At 41.6% G+C, this 27,876-nt stretch overlaps 1 protein-coding gene across 4 annotated transcripts in view; it reads left to right on the top strand.

The window, feature by feature from the left end:
• The window catches only part of pcnx1 (pecanex 1), a 320,670-nt gene that overhangs the window by 65,270 nt on the left and 227,524 nt on the right, over positions 1 to 27,876 (top strand). For 3 of the 4 annotated variants that reach the window (XM_070878882.1, XM_070878880.1, XM_070878879.1), the window contains exon 3: positions 19,571 to 19,676. In XM_070878882.1, the coding sequence (XP_070734983.1) occupies positions 19,571 to 19,676 (106 nt within the window). Of the gene's footprint in view, positions 1 to 13,222; positions 13,305 to 19,570; positions 19,677 to 27,876 lie in introns of all 4 variants that reach the window. The other variant, XM_070878881.1, reaches the window with a different exon arrangement.

Raw genomic sequence — 27,876 nt, 5'->3', positions numbered from 1 at the left:
GATTCTTGTCAGTTCTGTGCAGTAGCAAGGTATATGTTGAATTCATCGAGAGCTGTTGATTTGTGGTTCCATTTTCTGTTCAATATACTTGGAATGAGGTGTTTTATAATTAGCAACAAGAATTAACTTGACCTGTATTACAGGTTTTGTGTTCCTGTGGTAATATGCATCTGTAATTGGTGCAAGAAAGAACTTGCATTCACATACCACTATTTGTGTCCTTTGGATGTCACAGAGCACTCCGCAGGCAATGAATGAATTACCTTTGAAGTGAAGTCACTGTAGTTGTGTAGGCAAACCCAGCAGCCAACTTGCACTCATGGTCCCATCAATATCAATGAGCTAAATAACCAGTTAGTCTTTTTCTAGTTGTGTTTATAGCAGTATAAGTGCTAACCAGGACAAGAACTCTCCACCACTTCATATAATGCCGTGCAATCTTTTAGTTCACGTCAACGGGCAGATAGGGCCTTGGTTTAATGTCTCACCCAAAAGACGGCACGACTGACAATACACCCCTGTCTCGGTACTGTACTGAAGTGTTAGGCTAAATTATGGGCTCTAGCCCTGGAGTGGGGCTTGAACCCATGACTTTCTGGCTCAGAGATGAGCGTACTACCACTGAGCCAGACTGGCAGTCAAATATAATTTGGAATTAGGAAAGTTCTGAAGTCCCTAAATTATGGTGGTAAATGCCGTCAATTAAACTATACCATGTATCAGTCACTAAATATACAACATAACCTGCCGAGGAGTTGCAAGTTCTCAAGTGCTTAATCACTTGAAAGGAACTGGATATAGGGTACAAAATGAAAAAATCCTGATCTGCTATTGATAAAGAAACTTGGAAATCCTTTATTTAAAATAGCAGGTAAATTATGGACCACACATCAATAATGCCCAGAGCATTTGGGAGTTATAAAACCAAACTATCATTTCAGGAACTGTTCAATTCAAATCAATAATTACTCTATAAATTAACTTAACATAAGAACATAAGAAATATGAACAGGAGTAGGCCATACAGCCCTTAAGCCTGCTCCGCCATTCAATAAGATCATGGCTGATCTGATCATGGACTCGGCTCCACTTTCCCTCCTGCTCCCCATAACCCCATAATCTCTTATCCCCTTATCGTTTAAGAAACTGTCTATTTCTGTCTTACATTTAGTCAATGTCGCAGCTTCCACAGGTCTCTGAGGCAGTGAATTCCACAGATTTACAACCCCCAGAGAAGAAATTTCTCCTCATTTCTGTTTTAAATGGGTGGCCCCTTATTCTAAGATCATGCCCTCTCGTGCTAGTCTCCCCCATCAGTGGAAACATCTGCATCCACCTTGTCAAACCCTCTCAATCTTATACATTTCGATAAGATCACCTCTCATTCTTCTGAATTCCAATGAGTAGAGGCCCAACCTACTCAACCTTTCCTCATAAGTCAACCCCCTCATCCCCAGAATCAACCTAGTGAACCTTCTCTGAACTGCCTCCAAAGCAAGTATATCCTTTCGTAAATATGGAAACCAAAACTGCACGCAGTATTCCAGGTGCGGCCTCACCAATACCTTGTATATCTGTAGCAAGACTTCCCTGCTTTTATACTCCATCCCCTTTGCAATAAAGGCCAAGATTCCATTGGCCTTCCTGATCACTTGCTGTACTTGCATACTATCCTTTTGTGTTTCATGCACAAGTACCCCCAGGTCCTGCTGTACTGCAGCACTTTGCAATCTTTCTCCATTTAAATAATAACTTGCTCTTTGATTTTTTTCTGCCAAAGTGCATGATCTCACACTTTCCAACATTATACTCCATCTGCCAAATTTTTGCCCACTCCACTTAGCCTTTCTGTCCTTTTGCAGATTTTTTGTCTCCCATCAGTCAATCAAAGATTTCTCTCTCCACAGATGCTGCCTGACCTGCTGAGTATTTTCAGCATTTTCTGTTTTTAAATCAAAGATTAAATCCTAACTAAGAAATATAATGAAAAATTATTGATAAAAAATGCTATCTAAGTTGGCCCTGAAGGCATTTGCAAAGTAATATACAATATAGTAATGTTGATGTCAATAGTAACATCAAAACTTGGCTCAGGAATCACTTCAGTCTGACTAATAATACTACAGAAGTCCAACTTCAGTGAAAGTACTATGACACAAATCAAGCGATACATTTAAACATCAGTGCAGTAGTTTCCACTTTCTTTTAATACTCTTCCTCGAGTCCAAAGAAAGAGAGACCGCACATTTATATAGTGTTTTTTGTGATCTCGGAACATCCCAAAGCTCTTCACAGTAATTTTGAAGTGTAGTCACTGTTGTAATGTAGGGAAACTTGGCATCCAATTTGTGCATAGTAAGGTCTCTCAAACACCATTGAGGTAAATGACCAAATAATCTGTTTTAGTAATGTTGGTTGAGGAATAACTATTGGCCAGGAGAATTGGGAGAAATTCCCTGCTCCTCTTTGAATAGGTCCACATGATCTTTTATGTCTATCTGATAAGGCTTTTAACGACTTATTCAAAAAAGGCACCTATAACAGTACGCCACTCCCTCAGAACTGCACTGAAATGTCCGCCTAGATTATGTGCTCAAATCTCTGGAATTAGACTTGAACCCATATCCTTATGACTGAGGCACAAGTGCTTCTACTGAGCCAAGACTGACACCTGATGATACCAAAAATTATCCCCAGTGAGTTCCAAATGTTCTTTCACTTGTGAGAAATGTCATTTTAAAAACTTTTTTGCACTTAAAGTGATCATTATTTGAGGTTTAGCTGCTGTGAACGTCATAATTTTTGGTGTTGGTGGGCTATCATCTATCTGAAAATTCAGAGAAGGGCACTTGGCAAAATTACAAAATTTATATGTTAAAAAGAGAAACTCAATGAACCAAAACTCTTTCCATTGGCTAAAGAGTATTTGGGGAGGGAGACGTGGAATGTGCTCCCAGCAGATTTAAAACTGATTTAAAAAAAAACATTTAAAAATAAACTGGATAAGTGTTAGTTTAAAAATATGGTTAAAGGATAGATATTTATGAACAAATACTTGGTGGGAGAATATAGTCTTGCACTGCTTGGACCACTAATCATCTTTACAACTCGTGATTTTGAATGTGGGCTGTTAAATTGGTTTCATGTCTGGAGCTTGGCCTGATTATCTTTAACAATGGAAAAAAATCTTGCAAAACCTTTATTTGTGCAGAGGTTTCCCTTTGGTTGTTTTCCTTCATCAGGATTGGGCAGAGTATGTACATGGGGTCAATTTTCTTTGTGGAGGAAATGAGTTTTATAGGTCAATTGGCATTTGTCTTGTTCTAGGCTTATGCACTTTAAATTGTTACAAAAAAAGTATTGCTGGCTTTTCAAGTTGTTTTTCTCTTCACTCCCATGTGATGGAATTTATCTTGGACTCCGAGGGTATTTGGAATATAGAGTGTAGCAACATTGAAGCTGAGTCAATTAGGGTATTTAAGAGGAAATTAGATAAATGCTCAAAAGAACAACAACAACTTTTATTTATATAGAGCCTTTAACATAGTAAAACGTCCCAAGGCGCTTCATAGCAGTGTTATAAGACAAAATAAATAAATTTGCCACCAAGCTGTAGGGGGTGGTGGGTGGGGTCAGGTTCACTTCTGACCTTCTGAGCGGTTCGAATCGCTCCCACTCCCAGGGTTCTAGACTTTGGATTTATTTGGGGGATGTGACAAAGTGCAAGAGACAACTGTTTTGGTGCAAAGAACTTTGTTTTTATTATAGACAAGAAAAGTACAATGTCAAGCTTGAAATAACTAGAATAAAAACACTTCACCACACATTCAAAAGGGGTTACAGCTCCCACCTCCCACCTCCCAATGCTGAACTCTGACTAGGTTAAACTCCAGGGCAAACAGGGATTATACTCACCAATCCTTTATTATCAGTTGGCAGTGGTTCGCGATTTCGGGGTTCGCTGGACTCTATAGGGTCTGCTTGCCGTACCCCGAATGTCGTAGAGGACTTCTGACTGCGTAGTCTTTAGTTGGGTGGTGTCCGCTGATGCGGTAGGGCGCGTATTGGACTTATGGGGTGAGTGCCCACTTTCTTCCATCAGAAATAGGTTTTAAAGTCTTTTTAGGTAATGTTTCACCTGTTGGTAGCTAGGACCAGATTGTAGAGTGGAAACTTTAAAATCTTCGGTTTCTTCTTGAGGAGTTTTGGTTTCAGAATTGGTCGATCGCGATGCTTTAGATGTTACCACGTTGGCTGTGGACAGTTGTTGCCGCGATGGAGATGTCCAAAGTTACTGGGAGCTGCTTTCTGCCATGATGATGTTCTTCCTCCTTCTTTCGGTAGATGAATGCCTGCTCGCTTCCTTTCGTTAAAAAAACGGGCCCCAATTATACTTTTGGAGCCGTTCTAATCTAGGCGCTGAATCAGCCCCGATTCTTTGTTTTAATTTTGGCCGGCTCGATATCTCTTTGTCATACTTTGGCGAGCCCATTAAGGGTAACCTGTCTCGGATGTGCTGATCTTTTGAATTTGTTTCTCGATCAGAAAGAATTAGCTTTGGTATTTGCAATGTCTGCCTAGGCCTGGGTTTCCATGCGGGCTGGATGGGCCATTAACATTGTGTGCGCTGGATGGGTTTCCTGCTCAGAGTGATAGCTGGCTATTTCTGGGTTGATTGTTGCTATGTTAATGTCTCCCAGGGAGAAGGGTTTTTGAGTTTACACAATTCCCAAGACAATTTGTTTAGCTTCAATACCCCAGACAGCTTCAATACCCAAAACTGGTTTCTTTGAAGGATAGTTATCCTTTAGTTTTCAGTCTTCCCACATGGACCCAATCGGCTTTGTAAAAATCCAAAATTTGATTAAAAACTCGTAGTTTCTTCCATGTGCACTTTAGAACCCCAAACTTTCTGGTTGACAGTTCCACATTAAATTCCCTTTCCAATGCGTCCAAACACTGGGAGGGTTTTCCCACGAATTTTGCAATCCTACAGAGCCACATAAGAAATTACGGCACTTGATCAAAGAGGTAGGTTTTAAGGAGCGTCTTAAAGGAGGAAAGAAAGATGGAGAGGTTTAGGGAGGGAGTTCCAGAGCTTGGGGCCTAACAGCTGAAGGCAAGGTCACTAATGGTTGCGCAGTTATAATTAGGGATGCTCAAGAGAGCAGAATTTGAGGAACGCAAACATCTCGTGGGGTTGTGAGACTGAAAGAGATTAGAGATGCGGAGAGGTGAGGCCATGGAGGGAATTGTAAACCAGGATAAGAATTTTGAAATCATAAAATTTAAATTTTAAATAATGATTTAAAAAAAAGAAAGAACTTTCATTTATCCAGCGCATCATCGCATCCCAAAGCACTTCACATTCGATGAATTACTTCTGAAAGATTGTCACTGTTATGTAGGCATACAGGGCAGCTAATCTGTGTCAGTAAAGTCCCACAGATGAGATGAATGACTCAGTCAATCTGTTTTGGATTTGGTTGGTTGAGTGAGGAATGCTGGGTAAGACACCAGGAGAACTCACTGTTTTTTGAATATTGCTAGGAAATCTTTTCCATTCTCCAGAGTAGGCAGACAAAGCCTTGCATTATGGGGAAGAGCAGAAAGGTAGAATTAGAGCAGATAGCTCTGATGTGGAAGCAGCAACAAGCATGATGAGCTTCTGTAATGAATTTCCTTGATTCCATGGAATACAAGACTAGGTTTTGCTGGATAAATAAAACAGTGTGCTGTTATTTGATATGGATTCTGGCTGATGTGTTTGTTCTGACTTCGTCTTCAGTAGTGAACACCTCCGTGTTTGCGATCAGAAGGGATTTGTACCTAATATCATTGGCCATGACTATTCGGGAAAACTCGTAGTAACGTGACAATCTGTGCCATCGCTTGCATGGAATGGCAGGTTTTTGTTTTCTAAATCTGACTGTCTTATTGCAAGAAAATATTAACTGCATTCATACTAAGATTGTCTTGGTAACAATTTGAGTAATGTAATATTTTATATGATCACAAAGATGCTTGTGTGTCACAGATCATAGACATACATCCCGTTCCAGTTGCTTCGACCAATTAACTCTTGTGTTAATTGAAACTCGCAATGTAGCAATTCCTAGATTGGCAGCAACCTACAGTAACCGTGCTCACATTTTATTTCTGTAAAATTACATCAAAGGTCAGATGTTTCTGTTTAAATCACAAAGATCAAGAGTCCAGCAGTTTCTCTTGCCTGCCTGAATCAAAAAACGAGCATTCTGCTGAATAAACTGGCTAATCTGGCCACAAACATTCCTCTATTTTTATTGTGTACATAAATCCAGGGAATGGAAAATACAATGAATGTGATCACCAGTTTGGTCTGCTAAAGCATATTTTTGGATTCATGTCTTTGCCATAAAGAAAAAGATTCTCGTGGCTTTTAAATAAACAGAATATTTTAATCAGCGATTTAAAAATTGGTAGCCAACATCCGTAGCCCTTGCATCACATGTCGGTGTCTGCACTGGTACATTTGTCAAGGGGTGCACCCCTTCCCTCAACGACCATCCGTCCCACCTGTGACAGAGTCTGTGTCTCTCGTATTGGACTGTTCAGCCACCAAAGAACTCACTTCAGGAGTGGAAGCAAGTCTTCCTCGATTCCGAGGGACTGCCTATGATGATGACATTTGTGAAGCATTGACTTTCTGAAAGATAGCTGGCTGCCGTGGTGAAAATTGGCAACCAGCTGGCCAGATTAGAATAGAGAATGCCTACAGTGTGAGGTTGATTTTGTCTGGAAGGAAGCTTCGGCAGTGTGAACATGATTTTTTTTTTCTATATGGTATATGATTGTCAGACAGATGAGAATCAGATGGGAGGACTTTTCATCCAAATCATTGATAAATGTTTATTCAAAGGACTGTGGTTTTCAGAATTGTTCTATATTACTGCATGTAGCTGACAATTATTACATGGGAATTCTAGGGAATGTAAGATATGTTGTGCACAAAGGACTTAACAATTTATTGCTTTGGCAGCAAAAGATACATTATTTTTTCTCTCCAATTTTACTTCCATTTTCTCTTGAAGGCACTGATTGTTGAAGTATGGTTCCATCAGCAACCATCCAGCACATGACTCAAGTGGCTTTACTTTTAATTTGTTCTGGGCACTGTTGGCAATGCTGACAAGTTCACATTTACTGCCCATCCCGAGTTGATCTGAGAATGGTGGCTGGCCTTGTGCATGAATCACTGCAGCCCTTGAGTGCTGGTGTTGCCACAATGGTATTAGGTTGGGAATTCTAGGATTTTGACCCAGCAGTGAGGGAAACGTGGAGGTGATGCTGTTTTGGTCATTCTTGGTGGTAGAGGTCGCAGTGCTGTTGTGGTAAGTTTGGGAGTTGCTGTAGTGAATCCTGTAAATAGTACAGGCAGTTGGCATACATCAATGATCTCATTATAGTTAAAGTCGGTGTCAACACATGCACTCGTCAGGAGAGGTCATTAGATAGTGATCAGAATCTGGAGCCCTAGTTGTTTCTCCCCCTCCACCCCGCCACCCGCCCCCCTCCTTTTTCTCACCTGGGATATTCTGGATTAGTTTTAGTGCCCCAGGTGACATAAAATAAGCTCAGCTAACTTGGCACAGTCTGAGTTGGAATTTGAGACCTTCTATTCTGTATGGCTTAGTGATGCACAAGGCTTTGCTTTTATACAATCAACCATTTTGGAGGGGTGCTGGGGAAGGGGGTATGGAGGGAGGGGAAGAGGCCGGGGGGGGTGCGGGGAGAGGAAATTTCATACGCTATTGGTGCATTGAGCTGTTATCAGTTTTACACTGGCCATATTTGAATCCGATCTGAAATCTGTCAAATCCGAAACTCTGTATACCAGTATAAATAGTAAATTCTACTGTCTGGATCATGACTGGTTTCAAGTACATCCATTTTGGGAGAGGTTTCATGCTAGGATCAATGAGAGACAGCGGGATAAAAATGTTCTGGATACACCACAACTTCAAATCTACCTGAACACATCTATCCTTACAATTTATTCTGTTTATTCTGGCATAATTCTGAATAATATATCAATGATGTTTTTAAAAAAGGGTCTGCGCACAGTTTCTTGATTGATATATATAAAGCAGCATGTGAAGAAAATAATTATTGACTCTAGCAGCACAAAAAAAACTCTACTGTGCCCTCACTCTTTGACTTCAGTGTTTACTGCGATTTGTATCAATTAAGAACATAAGAATGTAAGAACATAAGAACGTAAGAACATAAGAATTAGGAACAGGCGTAGGCCATCTAGCCCCTCGAGCCTGCTCCGCCATTCAACAAGATCATGGCTGATCTGGCCGTGGACTCAGCTCCACTTACCCGTCCGCTCCCCATAACCCTTAATTCCCTTATTGGTTAAAAATCTATCTATCTGTGATTTGAATACATTCAATGAGCTAGCCGCATCTCTTCCTTGGGCAGAGAATTCCACAGATTCACAACCCTCTGGGAGAAGAAATTCCTTCTCAACTCGGTTTTAAATTGGCTCCCCCATATTTTGAGGCTGTGCCCCCTAGTTTAAGTCTCCTCGACCAGTGGAAACAACCTCTCTGCCTCTATCTTGTCTATCCCTTTCATTATTTTAAATGTTTCTATAAGATCACCCCTCATCCTTCTTTTAAAATCCAACGAGTCAAGACCCAGTCTACTCAATCTATCATCATAAGGTAACCCTTTCATCTCCGGAATCAGCCTAGTGAATCGTCTCTGTACCCCCTCCAAAGCTAGTATATCCTTCCTTAAGTAAGGTGACCAGAACTGCACGCAGTACTCCAGGTGCGGCCTTACCAATACCCTGTACATGTGCAGCAGGACCTCTCTACTTTTCTACTCTATTCCTCTCGCAATGAAGGCCATCATTCCATTCGCCTTCCTGATTACCTGTTGCACATGCAAACTAACTTTTTTGGATTCATGCACAAGGACCCCTAGGTCCCTCTGCACCGCAGCATGTTGTAATTTCTCCCCATTCAAATAATATTCCCTTTTACTGTTTTTTTTTTCCAAGGTGGATGACCTCACATTTTACGACATTGTATTCCATCTGCCAAACCTTAGCCCATTCGCTTAACCTATCTAAATCTCTTTGCAGCCTCTCTGTGTCCTCTACACAACCCGCTTTCCCACTAATCTTTGTGTCATCTGCAAATTTTGTTACACTACACTCTGTCCCCTCTTCCAGGTCATTTATGTATATTGTAAACAGTTGTGGTCCCAGCACCGATCCCTGTGGCACCCCACTAACCACCGATTTCCAACCCGAAAAGGACCCATTTATCCCGACTCTCTGCTTTCTGTTAGCCAGCCAATTCTCTATCCATGCTAATACATTTCCTCTGACTCCGCGTACCTTTATCTTCTGCAGTAACCTTTTGTGTGGCACCTTATCGAATGCCTTTTGGAAATCTAAATACACCACATCCATCGATACACCTCTATCCACCATGCTCGTTATATCCTCAAAGAATTTCAGTAAGTCATTCATACCAGTAAGCAATCTGCACTTGAACACAAATTTTTCATCTCAATAACATTAAACATGTTAATGTTTCAGTTTTCACCAAATTCGTGAGACACTTTCTTGGCTGTTTTTTGTATTTTGTGAATTGATGTGCGCCTTTTTTAGTTGTCGAATTACTCCCAGGTGTTATCATGTCTGGAACAGCATATTGGAGCATCAGTGCATCCTGCTATTGAACAATGGTACGAGGCTCTGTTTGACTCTGCTGATGAAATCCATGCATCAGCTGTGGAAAGTTACTGACTCGAGATCCGGCACTTCTCCACAGGGAATGAGCGAAAATCAAAGGAATTGTGCTCTTGCTAGATTATTGCAGCCAACCTAGAGGAACATTGGCAGAGAGCTAGGAGCAGCTCGCTGACTCCTCTTCTTGGCAATGGTTGGTGCATAACTGTGGATATGAAGGACTAGGGAAAGAAACTGAGGCTGTTTATCTTTTTTTTTTATCCATTCCAGGTATCTCTTGTTCTTTGTCTTGTTTCAAAGCCCCCTTTTATATAAAAAAAATGAAAAAAAATATGTCATCCACTCTTTTTGTGAAAAGGTAATGCACTTTACACGAATGTTTTACGAAGTTAAAGATGCTATATAAATGCAAGTTGTTGTATACCGACACTGGCTAACACATCTTATAACTGTGGTAATGAATGTTAATGAAAGGAGTCGAGATATAAAATGACATCAGTACAATGTAGTAAAGCCTATAATAAGATTAGTGAAGACAAACGTAGGTCCCTTGCAGTCAGAATCAGGTGAATTTATAATGGAGAACAAAGAAATAGCAGACCAATTGAACAAATACTTTGGTTCTGTCTTCACGAAGGAAGACACAAATAACCTTCCGAAAGTACTAGGGGACCGAGGGTCTAGTGAGAAGGAGGAACTGAAGGATATCCTTATTAGGCGGGAAATTGTGTTAGGGAAATTGATGGGATTGAAGGCCGCTAAATCCCCGGGGCCTGATAGTTTGCATCCCAGAATACTTAAGGAAGTGGCCCTAGAAATAGTGGATGCATTGGTGATCGTTTTCCAACAGTCTATTGACTCGGGATCAGTTCCTATGGACTGGAGCGTAGCTCATGTCACACCACTTTTTAAAAAGGGAGGGCGAGAGAAAGCGGGTAATTATAGAACGGTTAGCCTGACATCAGTGGTGGGGAAAATGTTAGAATCAATTATTAAGGATGAAATAGCAGCGCATTTGGAAAGCAGTGACAGGATCGGTCCAAGTCAGCATGGATTTATGAAGGGGAAACCATGCTTGACAAATCTTCTGGAATTTTTTGAGGATGTAACTGGTAGAATGGACAAGGGAGAACCAGTGGATGTGGTGTATTTGGACTTTCAAAAGGATTTTGACAAGGTCCCACACAAGAGATTGGTGTTCAAAATCAAAGCACATGGTATTGGGTGTAATATACTGATGTGGATAGAGAACTGGTTGACAGACAGGAAGCAGAGAGTCGGGATAAACGGGTCCTTTTCAGAATGACTGGCAGTGACTAGTGGAGTGCTGCAGGGCTCAGTGCTGGGACACCAGCTCTTTACAATATGCATCAATGATTTGGATGAAGGAATTGAGTGTAATATCTCCACGCTTGCAGATGACACTAAACTGGGTGGTGGTGTGAGCTGTGAGGGGGACGCTAAGAGGCTGCAGGGCGACTTAGACAGGTTAGGTGAGTGGGCAAATGCATGGCAGATGCAGTATAATGTGGATAAATGTGAGGTTATCCACTTTGGGGGCAAAAACACGAAGACAGAATATTATCTGAATGGCGACAGATTAGGAAAAGGGGAAGTGCAACGAGAACTGGGTGTCATGGTACATCAGTCATTGAAAATTGGCATGCAGGTACAGCAGGCGGTGAAGAAGGCAAATGGTATGTTGGCCTTCATAGCGAAGGAATTTGAGTATAGGAGCAGGGAGGTCTTACTGCAGTTGTACAGGGCCTTGGTGAGGCTCACCTGGAATATTGTGTTCATTTTTGGTCTCCTAATCTGAGGAAGGACATTCTTGCTTTTGAGGGAGTGCAGCGAAGGTTCACCAGACTGATTCCCGGGATGGCCGGGCTGACATATGAGGAGAGACTGGATCAACTGGGCCTTTATAATTGGGAGTTTAGAAGGATGAGAGGGGATCTCATAGAAACATACAAGATTCTGACAGGACAGGACAGGTTAGATGCGGGTAGATTGTTCCCGATGTTGGGGAAGTCCAGAACCAGGGGACACAGTCTTAGTATAAGGGGTAGGCCATTTAGGACTGAGATGAGGAGAAACGTCTTCACTCAGAGAGTTGTTAACCTGTGGAATTCCCTGCTGCAGAGAGTTGTTGATGTCAGTTCATTGGATATATTCAAGAGGGAGTTAGATATGGCCCTTAAGGCTAAAGGGATCAAGGGGTATGGAGAGAATGCAGGAAAGGGGTACTGAGGGAAAGATCAGCCATGATCTTATCGAATGGTGGTGCAGGCTCGAAGGGCCGAATGGCCTACTCCTGCACCTATTTTCTATGTTTCTATGTTTACATACAGTGTTTTGTTGGATTATTAATAAATAAATACCACTTTGGTAAAATAGTTTTGACATCCAGATAACTAGTATAGATTCTGAGAGTAGCTCACTGACCAGCTGCCTATGTCAACAGATTGACTCTTTACTGGCTCAGACACCCAAAATGGCAACTCTTCAGAAAGCCTCCTTGAATTGATTAAAAATGTTCGCCACCTAACTAGTAAGAATAAATAAACCAGTTTTTAAACAGTTTAGGATCAGGAGGAATTGCTTCACTTTGAGAATAAATGCCTCGTCTTTGTAAATATGATTTTATCCTTCGTGATTTAAGTATCTAAAATTTATGGGTTGTCACAGTCATTTCACTTCAGATCCTTCCAGTTGTGGAGACTGATTTATTTCCCATCAGTCTGGCCTAGATTTAAACCAAGGGCTGTGGAAGTGTAAAGTCAGGATCGTATTCCACTTTATGGAATTTGATCCTGTTCTTCCACCTGCTGTAGAAGAAATAACGGGATAGTCGCCTTTCTACCCCTCCACCCCTCCCAAGCCTAAAATATTTCAAGTTGCCAAAAGTAGTTGGGTGCCACAAAAGTTACTAATTGCTTCCACAGTCTTAACTCCGTGGTAACATTCTTGTCTGAGTCAGAAAACGTGGGTTCAAGCTCCACTCCTGAGACTTAATTACATCATCTGACACTTCAATGCAGTACTGAGGGAGAGCTGCACTCTTGGATTTGCCCTCTTTTGGATGAGACATTAAACCGAGGTGCTGTCTGTCTTCTCCAGTGGATGTAAAAGATCCCATGGCACTATTTAAAGAAGAGCAGGGGAGTTCCCCCTGGTGCCCTGGCCAACATCTATCCCTCAAGTAACATTACTAAAACAAATTATCTGGTCATTACCTTGCTGTGCACAAATTGGCGACTGTCTTTCCTTGTTTTAAAACTTCAAAAGTAATTTGTTGGCTGTGAATGGCTTTGGGGTGACCAGAGGTCATGAAAGGTACTATATAAAATGAAAGTTCTTTTTTTCTTTTAAACATCAAACATTTCAAATTACATCATTAAACCATGACAGATGAAGCTTGATCAGCTGTGTTTGGTAATTTGATTTTCTCCCCTTTTCCCTGCACAGATTTTCCCTGCCACGCACCTTCACCAGCCAAGAGGACAAGCTGCCAGGCCTCCACCAATGCTGTCAAGCTGGGCACAAGGAGGTGTGTGAAAATGGCCCATGGTAACTTGGTCCCATGATTTCCCCACCCCATCCCACCCTTCAACCTCTGCTCATGTGAAAGTGCCTGACTTCTGCTTTCCACCTACCCCATGACGGCACAATTTGAAAATTAGGAACTTGGCACGTGAGGCTGTTAATGTTCTCGAAGTTTAAGTGACTTTGAGAATTCTTTCCAGATCAGATTTCTTGCTTGAAATCATCCCAAGTTGTTTTTTAATGTATGCAAGGTATACTGGCAATTTAATTTTTTTTTAAACGAGATTTATTTAGGGACAGCTTGGTGATGTTGAGCATTGCAGCATTACTATTCAGTATTGTAAAGTGGAACAATGAAGGGTTGTTTCCCCCACTCTGAGCAATGAGTTTATGCTCTGAGCAATGCAGAATGACAGTTGTGACATCTTTCTGCACAACGGAGGGAATATTGGATCGCACAGTTTGTACCTCCTACCATCCAACTAAACTAGGTAATGGCAGACGTTTGGGAGCAAAGCTGCCCAGCGGCTCATTTAGCAACAAAATTGTGAGTCTTGTTGGAATTAACTGTTAACTGTGCATCAGAAGAGTTACAAAAGAATTTCTACGTGGTGTATTAGTATTTGGTTTTCCTGCACACTCGAGCATGTCGTAGCTGTCTGGGCTTTCCATATAGAAGCCAAAAATTAACAAGTGTTGATTCCATTACTGCAGGTTTATTAAGAAATAACGCAGTTGATTATTAAGCCATTCTACATCCTGTATTATATATCTCATTAAACACAAGAAAATTAAACAGTTGAAGGAAATTAGAATGGTCTGCCAATCTCTTTTTGAAAAAAATATAACTGTTTATTTTTATTAGGTGATTTTGGCTCCAAATTGTTATGAGGCACTCTGAAACACTAGTTCATATTAAAATGGGCACTGGAGCAAAGGGATTTGGAGAGAAGTGAAGGACAAATGGGATGTCTCATTGAGGCTATCACGAGGAAATATTTGCCGTTTTTTCCTGCAGTGAGAGTTGAGGGAAATTACTTTTTACAGAAAGTAGTCGTCTTGATTTCCTTTTCCTTCTGACAAGGCACCATATGGGAGGCAACTTGAGATTGAGTGGGTGGATTTTTCTTTTAACGTGTGGTGACCGTTGCACATCAGCCACAACATGGGCTCGACAGAGCTAGGCCTTTATCCAGTGGCAAGGGTTGAACCAGGACGACTGGAGACCTGCTCTGCTGCACGGACCTAGTGCGCGCACACATCGCAATGTGGGCAGGCTGGTGCTGTCTCTGGGCCCTGTACCCTCATTTGCCGCACCTTCACTCACGATGCTCCAGGGCCCGGCGCTCAGGCTCTATTTATTTGGATAGAGGGAGTGATGTCCAAATTTGTATATGATACTAAAATAAAAGTCAAAATGAATAATTCTAAGAATCAAAGGAAGCTGCAAGGGGATATTGATATTTGATTGGGCAAAAAAGAGACAGATGTAATTTTCTGTGGAAATATGAGATGATCTATTTAGGCGAAAAGTAAAAGTATTATATTTTGAATGAAGGAAGGTTGGGAAATGTGGAAGAGCAGAGAAATGCAGTTCACATATCATTAAAAATAGCACCTCATGTGCATAAGACGATAAAAATCGAATGGAATATTGGGTTTTATTATAGATGCATAGAATGTAAAAGTTGAGATTTATACTGTATGTATGTAAAACCTTAGTAAATTGGAGTAGTGTGTGCAGTTTTAGGCTTCATACTATAGGAAGGATGTTGAGCCAAGAGAGAGGGTACAGTGTAGATACACTCGGATATTGCTGGGTGTAAGGAAATACAAATACAAAGAACGAGTTGAAAAAATGGGGTTGCTTTGATGAGAACAGAACTTAGGAGGTGATTTGATAGAGGTATTTAATATTCTGAAGGATGAGACAATTTAGACTATTTCCAGTGATTAAGAGTTCGTGAATAAGGGGACATAGTCATAAGATTAAATGTAAGAGATTTGTGACTGGAGCAGGAGAGACCGTTTTACATAATGCATTCCACAGCCTCAATCTTTTATCAGAGTTGATGAATAAAGCAGTGGCCATGCCAACATTTAAAAATAGGATAGATAGGTGGTTGAAGCAAAGGGCGATAAAGGAACGGGAACACGGTGGGCACATGGGGTTAGTCGTGTGGAGAATAAATATCAGTACTGACTGGTTGGATTGAACAGCCTATTTCCATGTTGGGATTTGTGTGTTCGCATGCGTCATTTTACTGCAGCAACAACTTGCACTTGTATAGTGCCTTTAACATAGTAAAACATCCCGAAGCGCTTCACAGGAGTGATTATCAAACAAAATTGGACACCGAGCCACAAAAGGAGATATTAGGATGGATAACCAAAAGCTTGGTCAAAGAGGTCCGTTTTAAGGAGCGTCTTAAAGGAGGAAAGAGAGGTTGAGAGGTTTAGGGAGGGAATTTCAGAGATTGGGTCTTAGGCAGCTAAAGGCCTAGACTGCAAAAGGCACAGCTGGTGATGGTGGAGCGATTAAAATCGAGGATGAACAAGAGGCCAGAATTGAAGGAGCGCACAGATCTTGAATGGTGAACGGGACTTGGTGCGAGTTAGGATATGGGCAGCAGAGTTTTGGATGAGCTCTAGTTTATGGAGGATGGGAAGACAGCCAGCAGAACATTGGAATAGTCAAGTCTAGATTTAACAAAGGCATGGTCTCACAAGCAGTTGAGCTGCGATAGGGGCGGAGCCAGGCGATGTTAGAGGTAAAAGAAGGCAGTCTTGGTGTTGGAGCGGATATGTGGTCGGAAGCTCATCTCGGAGGTCAAATACGATACCAAGGTTGTGAATGGTCTGTTTCAACCTCAGAGTTGTCAGGGAGAGGGATGGAGTTAGTGGCTTGGGAACAAAGTTTGTGTGAGGACCTAAGACGATGGCTTCAGTCTTCCCAATATTTAGTTGGAGGAAATGTCCTCTCATCCAGTACTGGATGTTCAACAAGCAGTGTGACAAATCAGTGACCATGGAGGGGTTGAGAGAGGTGGTGGTGAGGTCGAGCGTGGTGTTGTCAGCTTACATGTGGAACGTGACAGTTTTTTTCGAATGATGTAGCTGAGGGGAAGCATGTCGATGAGAAATAGGAGGAAGCCAAGGATAGATCCTTGCCGGGGGGGGTGCTCCAGAGGTAATGGTGCAGGAATGAGACAAGAAGCCTTGAAGGTGATTCTCTGGCTTAGACTAGATAGATAAGAATGGAACCAGATGAGGCAGGCCCACCCAGTTGGATGATGGAGAGGCGTTGGAGGAGGATGGTGTGGCCATAGGTGCAGACAGGTTGAGAAGGGTGAGGAGCAATAGTTTATCATGGTCACAGAGATAGGATGTAATTTGTGACTTTGATAAAAGGTGTTTAAAATCGTGAGGGATTTAGATAGAATAAATAAAGAGAAACGGTTTCCGACAAAGAAAGATAGACTTGCATTTATATAGCGCCTTTCACAACCACTGGATAGCTCAGCATTTTACAGCCAATGAAGTATTTTTGCTGTGTACTCACTTGTAATGTGGGAAATGTCTGAAGAGTCAATAACCGGGGGGCACAGATTTAAGAATATTGCTAAAAGAACCAAAGGTGAGATGAGGAAATACATTTTTTACACTGAGCGGTTAGGATTTGGAATGCTCTGCCTGATAGGGTGGTGGAAACAGATCCAATAGAAGCTTTCAAAAGAGAATTGGATAAATACTTGAAAGAAAAAATTGCAGGGATATGGGAAAAGAGCAGGGGGCTGTGGGTCTAACTGGATTATGTTTTGTAGGGGCCGGCGCAGACTCGAAGGGCTGAATATGCTTCTTCATTAGAACATAAGAACAAAATAAATAGGAGCAGGAGTAGGCCATTTGACCCCTTGAGCCTGCTCTGTCATTTAATAAGATCATGGCTGCTCTGATCATGGACTCAGCTACACTTCCCTGCCCGCTCCCCATAACCCTTTACTCCCTTATCGCTCAAAAATATGTCTATCTCCGCCTTAAATATATTCAATGACCCAGCCTCCAAAGCTCTCTGGGGCAGAGAATTCCACAGATTTACAACCCTCAGAGAAGAAATTTCTCCCCAGTTTTAAATGGGCGGCCCCTTAATTTAAGACCTTGCCCCCTAGTTTTAGTTTCCCCTATGAGTGAAAATATCCTCTCTGCATCCACCTTGTCAAGCCCCTTCATTATCTTATATGTTTCAATAAGATCACCTCTCATTCTTCTGAACTCCAATGAATATAGGCCCAACCTACTCAACCTATCTTCATAAGTCAACCCCCTCATCTTCGGAATCAATCTAGTGAACCTTCTCTGAGCAGCCTCCAATGCAAGTATATCCTTCTTTAAATACGGAGACCAAAACTGTACGCAGTACTCGAGGTGTGGCCTCACCAATACCCTGTACAGTTGTAGCAGGACTTGTCTGCTTTTATACTCCATCCCCCTTCCAATAAAGACCAACATTCCATTGGCCTTCCTGATTACTTGCTGTACCTGCATACTAACTTTTTGTGTTTCATGCACAAAGACCCCCAGATCCCTCTGTACTGCAGCACTTTGCAAGCTTTCTCCATTTAAATTATAATTTGCTTTTCAATTTTTCTGCCAGAGTGGATAACCTCACATTTTCCCACATTGTACTCCATCTGCCAAATTTTTGCCCTCTCATTTAGCCTGTCTATATCCCTTTGTAGATTTTTATGTGTCCTCCTCACAATTTGCTTTCCCACCCATCTTTGTACCATCAGCAAACTTGGCTACATTACACTCGTTCCCTTCATCCAAGTCATTAATATAGTTCATATAAGATTGTTAATAGTTGAGGCCCCAGCACCAATCCATGTGGCACCCCACTAATTACTGTTTGCCAACCGGAAAATGACCGATTTATCCCGACTCTTTGTTTTCTGTTACTTCGCCAATGCTCTATCCATGTTAATATATTACCTCCAACCCCATGAACTTTTATCTTGTGCAATAATTGTTTATGTGGCACCTTATCGAATGCCTTCTGGAAATCCAAATACACCACATCCACTGGTTCCCCCCTTAACCACCCTGCTCGTTACATCCTCAAAGAACTGCAGCAAATTTGTCAAACATGATTTCCCTTTCATAAAACCATGCTGACTCTGCTTGATTGAATTATGCTTTTCCAAATGTCCTGCTGCTGCTTCCTTAATAATGGACCAGCATTTTCCCAACGACAGATGTTAGGCGAACTGGTCTATAGTTTCCTGTTTTTGTCTGCCTCCTTTTTTAAATAGGAGTGTTACATTTGCAGGTTTCCAAACTGCTGAGCCTCCCCAGAATCCAGGGAATTTTGGTAGAATATTACCAATGCATCCACTATCTCTGCAGCTACTTCTTTTAGGACCCTAGGATGCAAGCCATCAGATCCAAGGGACTTGTCTGCCTTTAGTCCCATTATTTTACATAATACTACTTCATTAGTGATAGTGATTGTATAGTGATAGTGATCCCTCCCTATAGCCCCTTGATTTAACCACTATTGGGATGTTTTTAGTGTCTTCTACCGTGAAGACTGATCCAAAATATTTGTTCAAAGTCTCTGCCATTTCCCTGTTCCCCATTATTAATTCCCCAGTCTCATCTTCTGGGAGACCAATATTTACTGTGCTGTACTATTCTATGATTATTTAAGGACCATTTTACCACAGTGGCAGGGGCGGAAACCTGATTGGAGGGATTCAAACATGGAATTGCGGGAAAGATGGGCACAGATTTCGGAGGCGACACCACGTACAAGGACTTTGGAGAGCAAAGAGAGGTTGGAGATAGGGCGGTATTTAGCAAGGAATGAGAAGTCGAGGGTGTTTTTTTTGATGGATAAAAAGAAAGGAAGGATCGAAGTACAGATTTGCTTTTATGTAGCACCTTTTATGATCTCCCGACATCCCAAAGCGCTTTCCAGCCAATGAATTACTTTTTAAGTGCAGTCACTGTGGATGTAATCTAGGAAACGTGGTCAGCAATTTGCGCACAAGGTCCCACAAACAGCATTGTGAAATGATCCAAAAATCTGTTTAGTGATGTTGGTTGAAGGATAAAAATTGGCCAGGACACCAAAGAATGAACTGTAGTTCTGCTTGGTGTACGTTGAAGCCTTGATGACAAGTTTTAACCAAACTATTACTTGAAAGGAGCAATATTGGCATAACTTGTTGTCCTCCAATTTCTCAGTTGCTTGTATTTAATTTACAGTGACCCAGGAGGTGGAATAGAGATGACTGAGTTTGTACGGGAAGCGACCCCTCCAGTTGGCTGCAGTTCACGCAATTCCTACGCTGGTCTGGACAGCAACCACCAGGTAACATGTTGTGGGCTGCTCAGAAGTATTGTTTCTTTTTTGCTTAGGTTTCAAAAATTTGTAGTGAAGTATCAAAACATTAGGAAACAGCAGGTTTGTTGCAAGCCATCAGAACGTTTGGTAAAAAAAGGATCTAATTTTGTCCTGGAAATCAACAGAGCTACATACCATAAACATAGCCTTCAATTTCAAATGGAATGAATTAGAAACACTTGGCATTTTCCTTGTTCCACTTTTCAAACAACTTTCAAAATTGTTTTTTTAAATATAATAAGAACAGAATTTAAGTTACTGGAGTATCATCACTAGGTCTAGACTTAAAATAACAGATCTGGCAAATTAAGAAAAGATCAGGAAAAGAGCTGACAAAAATAAGAGTATTTTGTTCTTGGTTTAAACTTTTTCCCTTAATGATTTTGGGGGTTAAATTAGGTTCCCTTCATATAAAAAAAAAGTCTGGAAACCATGCATTCACTAAATCAATGTACTTGTCCCTAGAGTCAAAGCAACTACTGTGCTACAATGAGAAAAATTGACTAATATATTATCATTTTAATTACAAAATTGTTGGTGTTAATTTTGCACATGAACGCATCCTGATAACTATCTGCATAATTATCTATTGAATCTGGAAAATTGTTAGCTTATCGCCTTTGCAATATGACTTGTAATTCTCTGTACTGCCTGCTGAAAATTATCTTGACAAAGCAGCTTTAAGATCAAAATTGGAGAATGGCTATGAATGGGTCTGGGAGATCAGTCGAAGCCTTTATAAACCATACTGTGATTTATAACTTTACTTAATTGTGAAGAAAACCCTTTAATGTTCTTTATCACTGGATAAAGGAGTTGATCAACATCCTCTCAAATATTTTTGCAACTTTTTACCAGTTCAGCTGTTCCTCTCGTCTGTACCTGTATGCGGTCAGCTCAATCTCAATATACATTTTTGTTCTCGGGGCACTGATCTAGATTCAATGTTCGAGTTAGTGAAGTGTTGTCTTTTATTATTTTGTTAACTGAGGAGTGAAATATTGTAATCTAATGCAATTGCCTGTATTGAACTATTGCTACTTTTAATGTTTAATTTTTACTTTTGAATAAATCAGATCATAAATTGTAGCCCAAGCCACATTGTTGGATAAAGTTGTTATTCGTCTGCTATCCAAAGGACTGGAAGAATGTGAGCAGGCTTGTGACATTTTTAGTATGAAAATTACAGTAAAGGATTCTGTTTGATCCTGACTGTTCCTATGTTGCTAGATATTGTGTATACAGTCACACTTGGGTTCAAAGGGAGTGAGCGCTCACTTACAAGAGTGGTCCTTTGCACTGACCGCAAGTATCTGGTATAGTTTGAAAAACATAGCACTGATAAATAAAGTTTATATATATTTTATAAAACTACTACTGTGAATATGATCATTATTTAACACATTGTTTAGACAAGGCCTGAAAACAGAATTTGTAAGTTTAAAGACATTTAATTTTCGCATTCGGCTCCAGACTGTTGAATTGAATAGCCTGCTGACACTTTCTTGGCTCACACTTGAAGAAGAATAATAACTTGGGTGAGGTGCTGGAGGGTTCATGGAACCACAACCCAGCAAGAGTAAGCACCATCAGAGGAGAGAAAATGATGAGCTGAGCAGAGTGGAGTGGGATTGCACTATTCCACTTATAAAGTGATGTGCCCTGAAGACTTGATGGTTTAAAAAATGGATTACATTCACCAGTGGTGATATGGCACTGATCAGATTGATGCCCTCCATTTCACAACGAGGTGCTCTATCACTAAATGGTACACAATCCCTTGACCTGACAACAGTGTTGGATACAGTCCTATGTTCAACCCCTGAATGGTTGGCTTTTACATAAGTATATTGGTGGTAGTTTTATGTTGTGCTTTATGAACCCTTCCTGCATTCATTGTGATTGCTGGTAATCTTAGTTTTATATTTGAGCTTTACTCCCTCATGCTTTTAACACATCCTAATACACAGTGTACACTGTGTTTAACATAACTTGTACAGTCTTCCTGCAAAGGCTATGATTACTGTTTCTCTGGAGTGCTCTCTATCACAATTTTCATCTCATGCACATGATAAATTTATGATTGTATTCCGTTCAAAATATGTATAGAAGTGACAAATCTTGTTAAAATTGGGGTAAGGGTAGTATATTTATTTGTAGTAGAGGAAAGTTTAATAACACAAGGGCAGGCTTTGATGTTTGAAGTAAATTGTGCCATGTCTGCAACTTAAATATTTTTTTGAAAAAACCTTTCAATCTCCTGTAGTGTTATAAATGGGGATTCAAGACTAAGTGTACCATGAGGTGAAGCAGGGTTGGGGAGTATTAATGGGACTGGGGCGTGCAGTTGTACAATATTATTTGAAGTTAAAAACTAAAACTTAGGGCAGTTTGGGAGGCACAGATGTTTCTCTGCAGTTTTACCAGGAGAGCTTGTAGAATCTATTATTAAGGATGTAGAAAATAATAGGATTGGGCAGAGGCAACATGGATTTATGAAAGGGAAATCGTGTTTGAAAAATCTGTTGGAACTTTTTGAGGTTGTTACCAGCAGAATAGATAAGGAGGAACAAGTGCCTGTGGTGTATTTGGATTTTCAGAAGGCATTCGATAAGGTGCCACACAAGAAGTTATTAAACAAAGTTGCTTATGGGATTGGGGGTAATATACTAGCATGGGTTGAGGATTGGTTAATGGACAGAAAACAGAGAATAGAAATAAACGAGTCATTTTCAGGTTGGCAGACTATAACTAAAGGGGTATCACAAGGATCAGTGCTTGGCCCCAGCTATTAATAATCTATATGAATGAATTGGATGAGGGGACCAAATGTAATATATCCAAGTTTGCTGATGATACAAAACTAGGTGGGAATGTAAGTTGTGAGGAGGATGCAAAGAGGCTTCAAGGGGATATAGGCAAGCTAAGTGAGTGGGCAAGAACTTGGCAAATGGAATATAGGGCCCCAAGTTTCCACACGCGGCGAAAAAGGCGCCCCTCAGAGCTGGGCGCCTGTTTTTCGCGCCGAAAACGGCGCCTGAAAAAAAACGCGGTATTCTCGAGCACCTTGCAGCTCGATGTCTGCTTGGCGCGGCGCACAGGAGGCGGAGCCTACCATTCGTGCCAATTTTGTAAGTAGGAGGGGGCGGGTACAATTTAAATTAGTTTTTTTGGTGCCGGCAACCCTGCGCGTGCGCGTTGGAGCATTCGCGCACGCGCAGTCTGAAGTAAACATTGGCACTCGGCCATTTTTAAAAGTGCTGCAGAAAAAATGAAAATTTGTTTATTTAAACCCTTGCAAAGGCTTGCATTTTAATTTTCTTGATATTTATGTGTGTGAGGGAGTGCTTTTAGCAGCACTGCTAAATAAATCACCTGCTGAATTAATATTGGCTCTTTAGCCAGTGTTACTGCGGCAACTGTGTATTTTAATTCAGCCTTTACAACTCGTTACCGTTTCAATCTCCACCACTCATTCTGTAATTAAAGATAGACTGTGATAAACGGGACACGTGCACTTGTTTGAAACTATTCAAATTCTTTGTAGCTGTTCAATTTTTAACATTTTTTAATAAAACCACATTGCCCTTCCATGATCAGCACTGAGGCTGCTTGCTGCTTCTTGCCCCTGCCGTCGGGACTGACGCCACGGCACACCGCTGCCTCAAGCACTGAGGCTGCTTGTTGCTTCTTGCCCCTGCCGTCGGGACCGACACCACGGCACACCGCTGCCTCAAGCACTGAGGCTGCTTGTTGCTTCTTGCCCCTGCCGTCGGGACCGACACCACGGCACACCGCTGCCTCAAGCACTGAGGCTGCTTGTTGCTTCTTGCCCCTGCCGTCGGGACCGACACCACGGCACACCGCTGCCTCAAGCACTGAGGGCTGCTTCTTGCCCCTGCCGTCAGGACCGACACCACGGCACACCGCTGCCTCAAGCACTGAGGCTGCTTGTTGCTTCTTGCCCCTGCCGTCGGGACTGACGCCACGGCACACCGCTGCCTCAAGCACTGAGGCTGCTTGTTGCTTCTTGCCCCTGCCGTCGGGACTGACGCCACGGCACACCGCTGCCTCAAGCACTCAAGCTGCTTGCTGCTTCTTGCCCCTGCCGTTGGGACCGACGCCACACCGCTGCCTGAAAGGCCTGCCTGAAGCACTTTCACACAGGTAGGAAGATGGTTTATTTAATCTTTTCTTTGCTTATAAATTTTTATTCAGGTTGGATTTATTTGTATAATATTTGTATAAGTATAACTAAGGATTGATTGTAGAATTTAATGACTTCCCTTCCCCCCCCCCACCTCCTCGTTCCCGACGCCTAATTTGTAACCTGCGCCTGATTTTTTAATGTGTAGACAAGGTATTTCAAGCGTACAAAAATCTTCACTTGCTCCATTCTAAGTTAGTTTGGAGTACGTTTTCACTGTGGAAACTTTCAAATCAGGCGTCAGTGGCCGGACACGTCCCCTTTTGGGAAAAAAAAATTCTGTTCAAAAGTGAAACTGTTCTACCTGACTAGAACTGCAGAAAACTTAAATGTGGAGAATTCCGATTTCTAAGATACTCCGTTCTCCACCAGTTGCTCCTAAAAATCAGGAGCAAATCATGTGGAAACTTGGGGCCATAATGTGGAGAAATGTGAAGTTATCCACTTTGGTAGGAAAAATAGAAAAGCAAAGTTTTTTAAAATGCTAAGATTGGCAAATGTTGGTGTTCAGAAAGACCTGGGTGTCCTTGTACACAAATCACTGAAGGTTAACATGCAGGTACAGCAAGCAATTAAGAAAGCAATGGTATGTTGGCCTTTATTACAAGAGTCTTTGAGTATCAGAGTAAAGATGTCTTTCTGCAATTATATTGGGCCCTGGTGAGACCACACCTGGAGTATAATAATAATAACTTTTATTTATATAGCGCCTTTAACGTAGTAAAATGTCCCAAGGTGCTTCATAACAGTGCTGCAGACAAACATACATTTGACACCGAGCCACAGAAGAAATTAAGGCAGATGATCAAAAGCTTATTTAAAGAGGTAGGTTTTAACGAGTGTCTTAAAGGAGGAAAGAGAGGTTTAGGGAGAGAGTTCCAGAGCTTAGGCCCAGGCAGCTGAAGACACGTCCATCGATGGTTGAGCAGTTATAATGAGAGATGCTCGCGAGGCCAGAATTTGAGGAGCGCAGACATCTTGTGGGATTGTGAAACTGAAAAAGATTAGAGATAGGGAGAGGCAAGTCCATGGAGTGATTTGTAAACAAGGATGAGAATTTTGAAATCGAGGCGTTGTTTAACTGGGAGCCAATGTAGGTCAGAAAGCACAGGGGTGATGGGTGATCTTGACTTGATGTGGGTTAGTACACGGGCTGCTGAGTTTTGGATGACTTCAAGTTTACATTGTGTGGAATGTGGAAGGCCGGCCGGGAGCGAGTTGGAGTAGTCAAGTCTAGAGGTAACAAAAGCATGAATGAGGGTTTCAGCAGCAGAAGAGCTGGGGCAGAGGCAGGCAACGTTGGCGGTGGAAAAAGACGGTTTTAGTTATGTGGCTGGAAACTCATTTCAGGGTCCAATATGACACCTAGATTGTGAACAGCCTTGTTCACCCTCAGATTGATGCCAGGGAGAGGGATGGAGTCAGTGGTTAAGGAATGCAGTTTGTGGCGGGGACCAAAGATAATGGCTTCGGTCTTCCCAATATTGAATTGGAGAACATTTCTGCTCATCCAGTACTGGATGTCGGACAAGCAATCTGACAATTTAGATACCAAGCAGGGTTCGACAGAAGTGGTGGAGAGGTAGAGCTGGATGTTGTCTGAGTATGTAGGAGTTTTGGCCTCCTTACCCAAGGAAGGATATACTTGCTATAGAGCTCCGCTGCGCAGGCCACATAGTTTGCATGCCAGACATGAGACTCCCAAAGCAAGTGCTCCACTCTGAACTCCTTCATGGCAAACAAGCCAAAGGTGGGCAACGGAAACGTTACAAGGGCACCCTCAAAGCCTCCCTGATAAAGTGCGACATCCCCACTGACACCTAGGAGTCCTTGGCTAAAGACCGCCCTAAGTGGAGGAAGATTTTCAACGCGCTTGGAGATGGACAAAAGCGGCGCACCTCGGACGAGGGTGCCAGAAAAAGAGGTTGGGAAAATTTGAGCCCAAAGGTTCACCAGACTGATTCCTGGGATGGGGATTGTCCTATGAGGAGAGATTGAGTAGACTAGGCCTATATTCTCTAGAGTTTAGAAGAATGAGAGGTGATCTCGTTGAAACCTACAAAATTCTTACAGGGATTGACAAGGTAGATGCAGGGAGGGTGTTTCCCCTGGCTGGGGAGTCTAGAACCACAGTTCACAGTCTCAGAAGAAGGGGTTGGCCATTTAGGACTGAGATGAGGAGAAATTTCTTCATTCAGAGGGTGGTGAATCTTTGGAATTCTCTACCCCAGAGGGCTGTGAAGGCTCGTTGAGTATATTCAAGGCAGAGATCGATAGATTTTTGGATATTAAGCGAATCAAGGGATATCGGGATATGGAGATAGTGGAGTTGAAGTAGAAAATCAGCCATGCTCTTCTTGAATGGCAGAGCAGGCTCGAGAGGGCGAATGGCCTACTCCTGCTCCTATTTCTTATGTTCTTGTATTCTTATGTCGAACTGAGTTGCTATAGTGCCACTGCTAGTAGGACCTTGTAATTACATCACAAGTTTACATATGGAGTTTCCATCATAACTATGGACACAGGAATTTATAATGGAAAAAGTTGACAGGAGGTGCTCACAGAACTAAGCTTTTTCATATGTTGTATAGATGGTTGCTTCATAGGTTCGAACACTGAGTAGTTAATTGTGTTAGAATCTGCACTTACACTTGAATGACCTGTGTTTCAACCCAGCCCAGATTGATGGAATATAAATCTTCTCTGTTGGACGTCGGTCTCTTCTGTGGATGTCAAGGTAGTAAGGGATTGATTGTGGGTAATCTCAACTCAGTTGGTGGTGAACACTCCTCCACAGCACAAAATGGCTTGAAGTTGTCACTTTCATTTGGAATCTACAAGAATGGCTGACATGGAAAAAAAATTTGCAACAAAGATTTCTTTCTGAAATTGCAGTTTCGGCATATTGTTGAGGTGTGAGAATTTTTGTAGGGAGTGTTTGCTGATAAAAGCAGGAAAATGTTCCATTCTCCAATCCTGACATTCCTTACCTTGAGAGAATGAAATCTGATAAAAGCTTGCCATCATATACATGTTGATTTTATGATGGGGCATAATTAACAGAGGACTGTAGTGGGCCACATTTTGTTGGAGCGGGGCATTTCACGGCGTGCCCAGTTAGTTAGACTCGCAATTGCACATTTCAGTTTTAAAACATTTTCCCAACAAAATTGCTGGAAGTGCAAGTGGATAACAGTGCAGCGAGGCGAACAGGGCATCTGGGACCTGAGTGGATAATGGAACAATGTATCTCCTTAACCAATGAGATGAAAGCATTAAGAAATAAACCGAGGAAGGACTGAGAAAGAAACTTGAATTAGAATGGATGAATTTACTGTCAAATCAGGTACAGAAAGAAAGATTGGATTAAGAGAGAGAAAAAAGAGACAAAGGAAAAGTAAGAAATAATTTAAAATTTGACATTTTTTAAATCTCCTGAAGGAATGAGACTCCACACTTATAATTGTTTACTTTCTGGACAAGAGAGATTGATTGGCAGTTGTGAATAGGTTACTTACATTGATCCTTATTAGACTTAACTTTCCGTGGAAAGTTTTAATCGTTAATTAATATGCAAATACAGCAACTTAATGAAAATCTCGGAGGTAAAGGGCTGTTTTTGCAAAGCTAATGGTGGCGATGCAAATCATCCAGTAACCTGTGGTGATTTGCAATTCACAGGGTAACTCTTCCACGTTAAACGTTCCTGGCCGATTTTGTGTATTAATAACACCGAGCGTCGTTAAGACACATTTATTTTTTAGCAAAATTTGGACAATAATTGTTTTGCTTGGTCAGAAAACATAATTTTTTGAAAATATTGTAAAAGTTACATAGCCTGTATCTTTTATTCTGTTGTTTGCGGCACTCTGAGAAGATTGTGTTGAATCATAAGGAATAAAGAGAACTGACTTTCTGATGTGCGTGGGTGGGTTAGGTAGTAATGGATAGGAATGTGCA

The sequence above is a fragment of the Pristiophorus japonicus genome, chromosome 4 (assembly GCF_044704955.1).
Source record: "Pristiophorus japonicus isolate sPriJap1 chromosome 4, sPriJap1.hap1, whole genome shotgun sequence".
NCBI lineage: Eukaryota > Metazoa > Chordata > Chondrichthyes > Pristiophoridae > Pristiophorus > Pristiophorus japonicus.
Note: the sequence above shows the minus strand (reverse complement) of the source record. Positions and strands in the feature narration are given on the sequence as shown.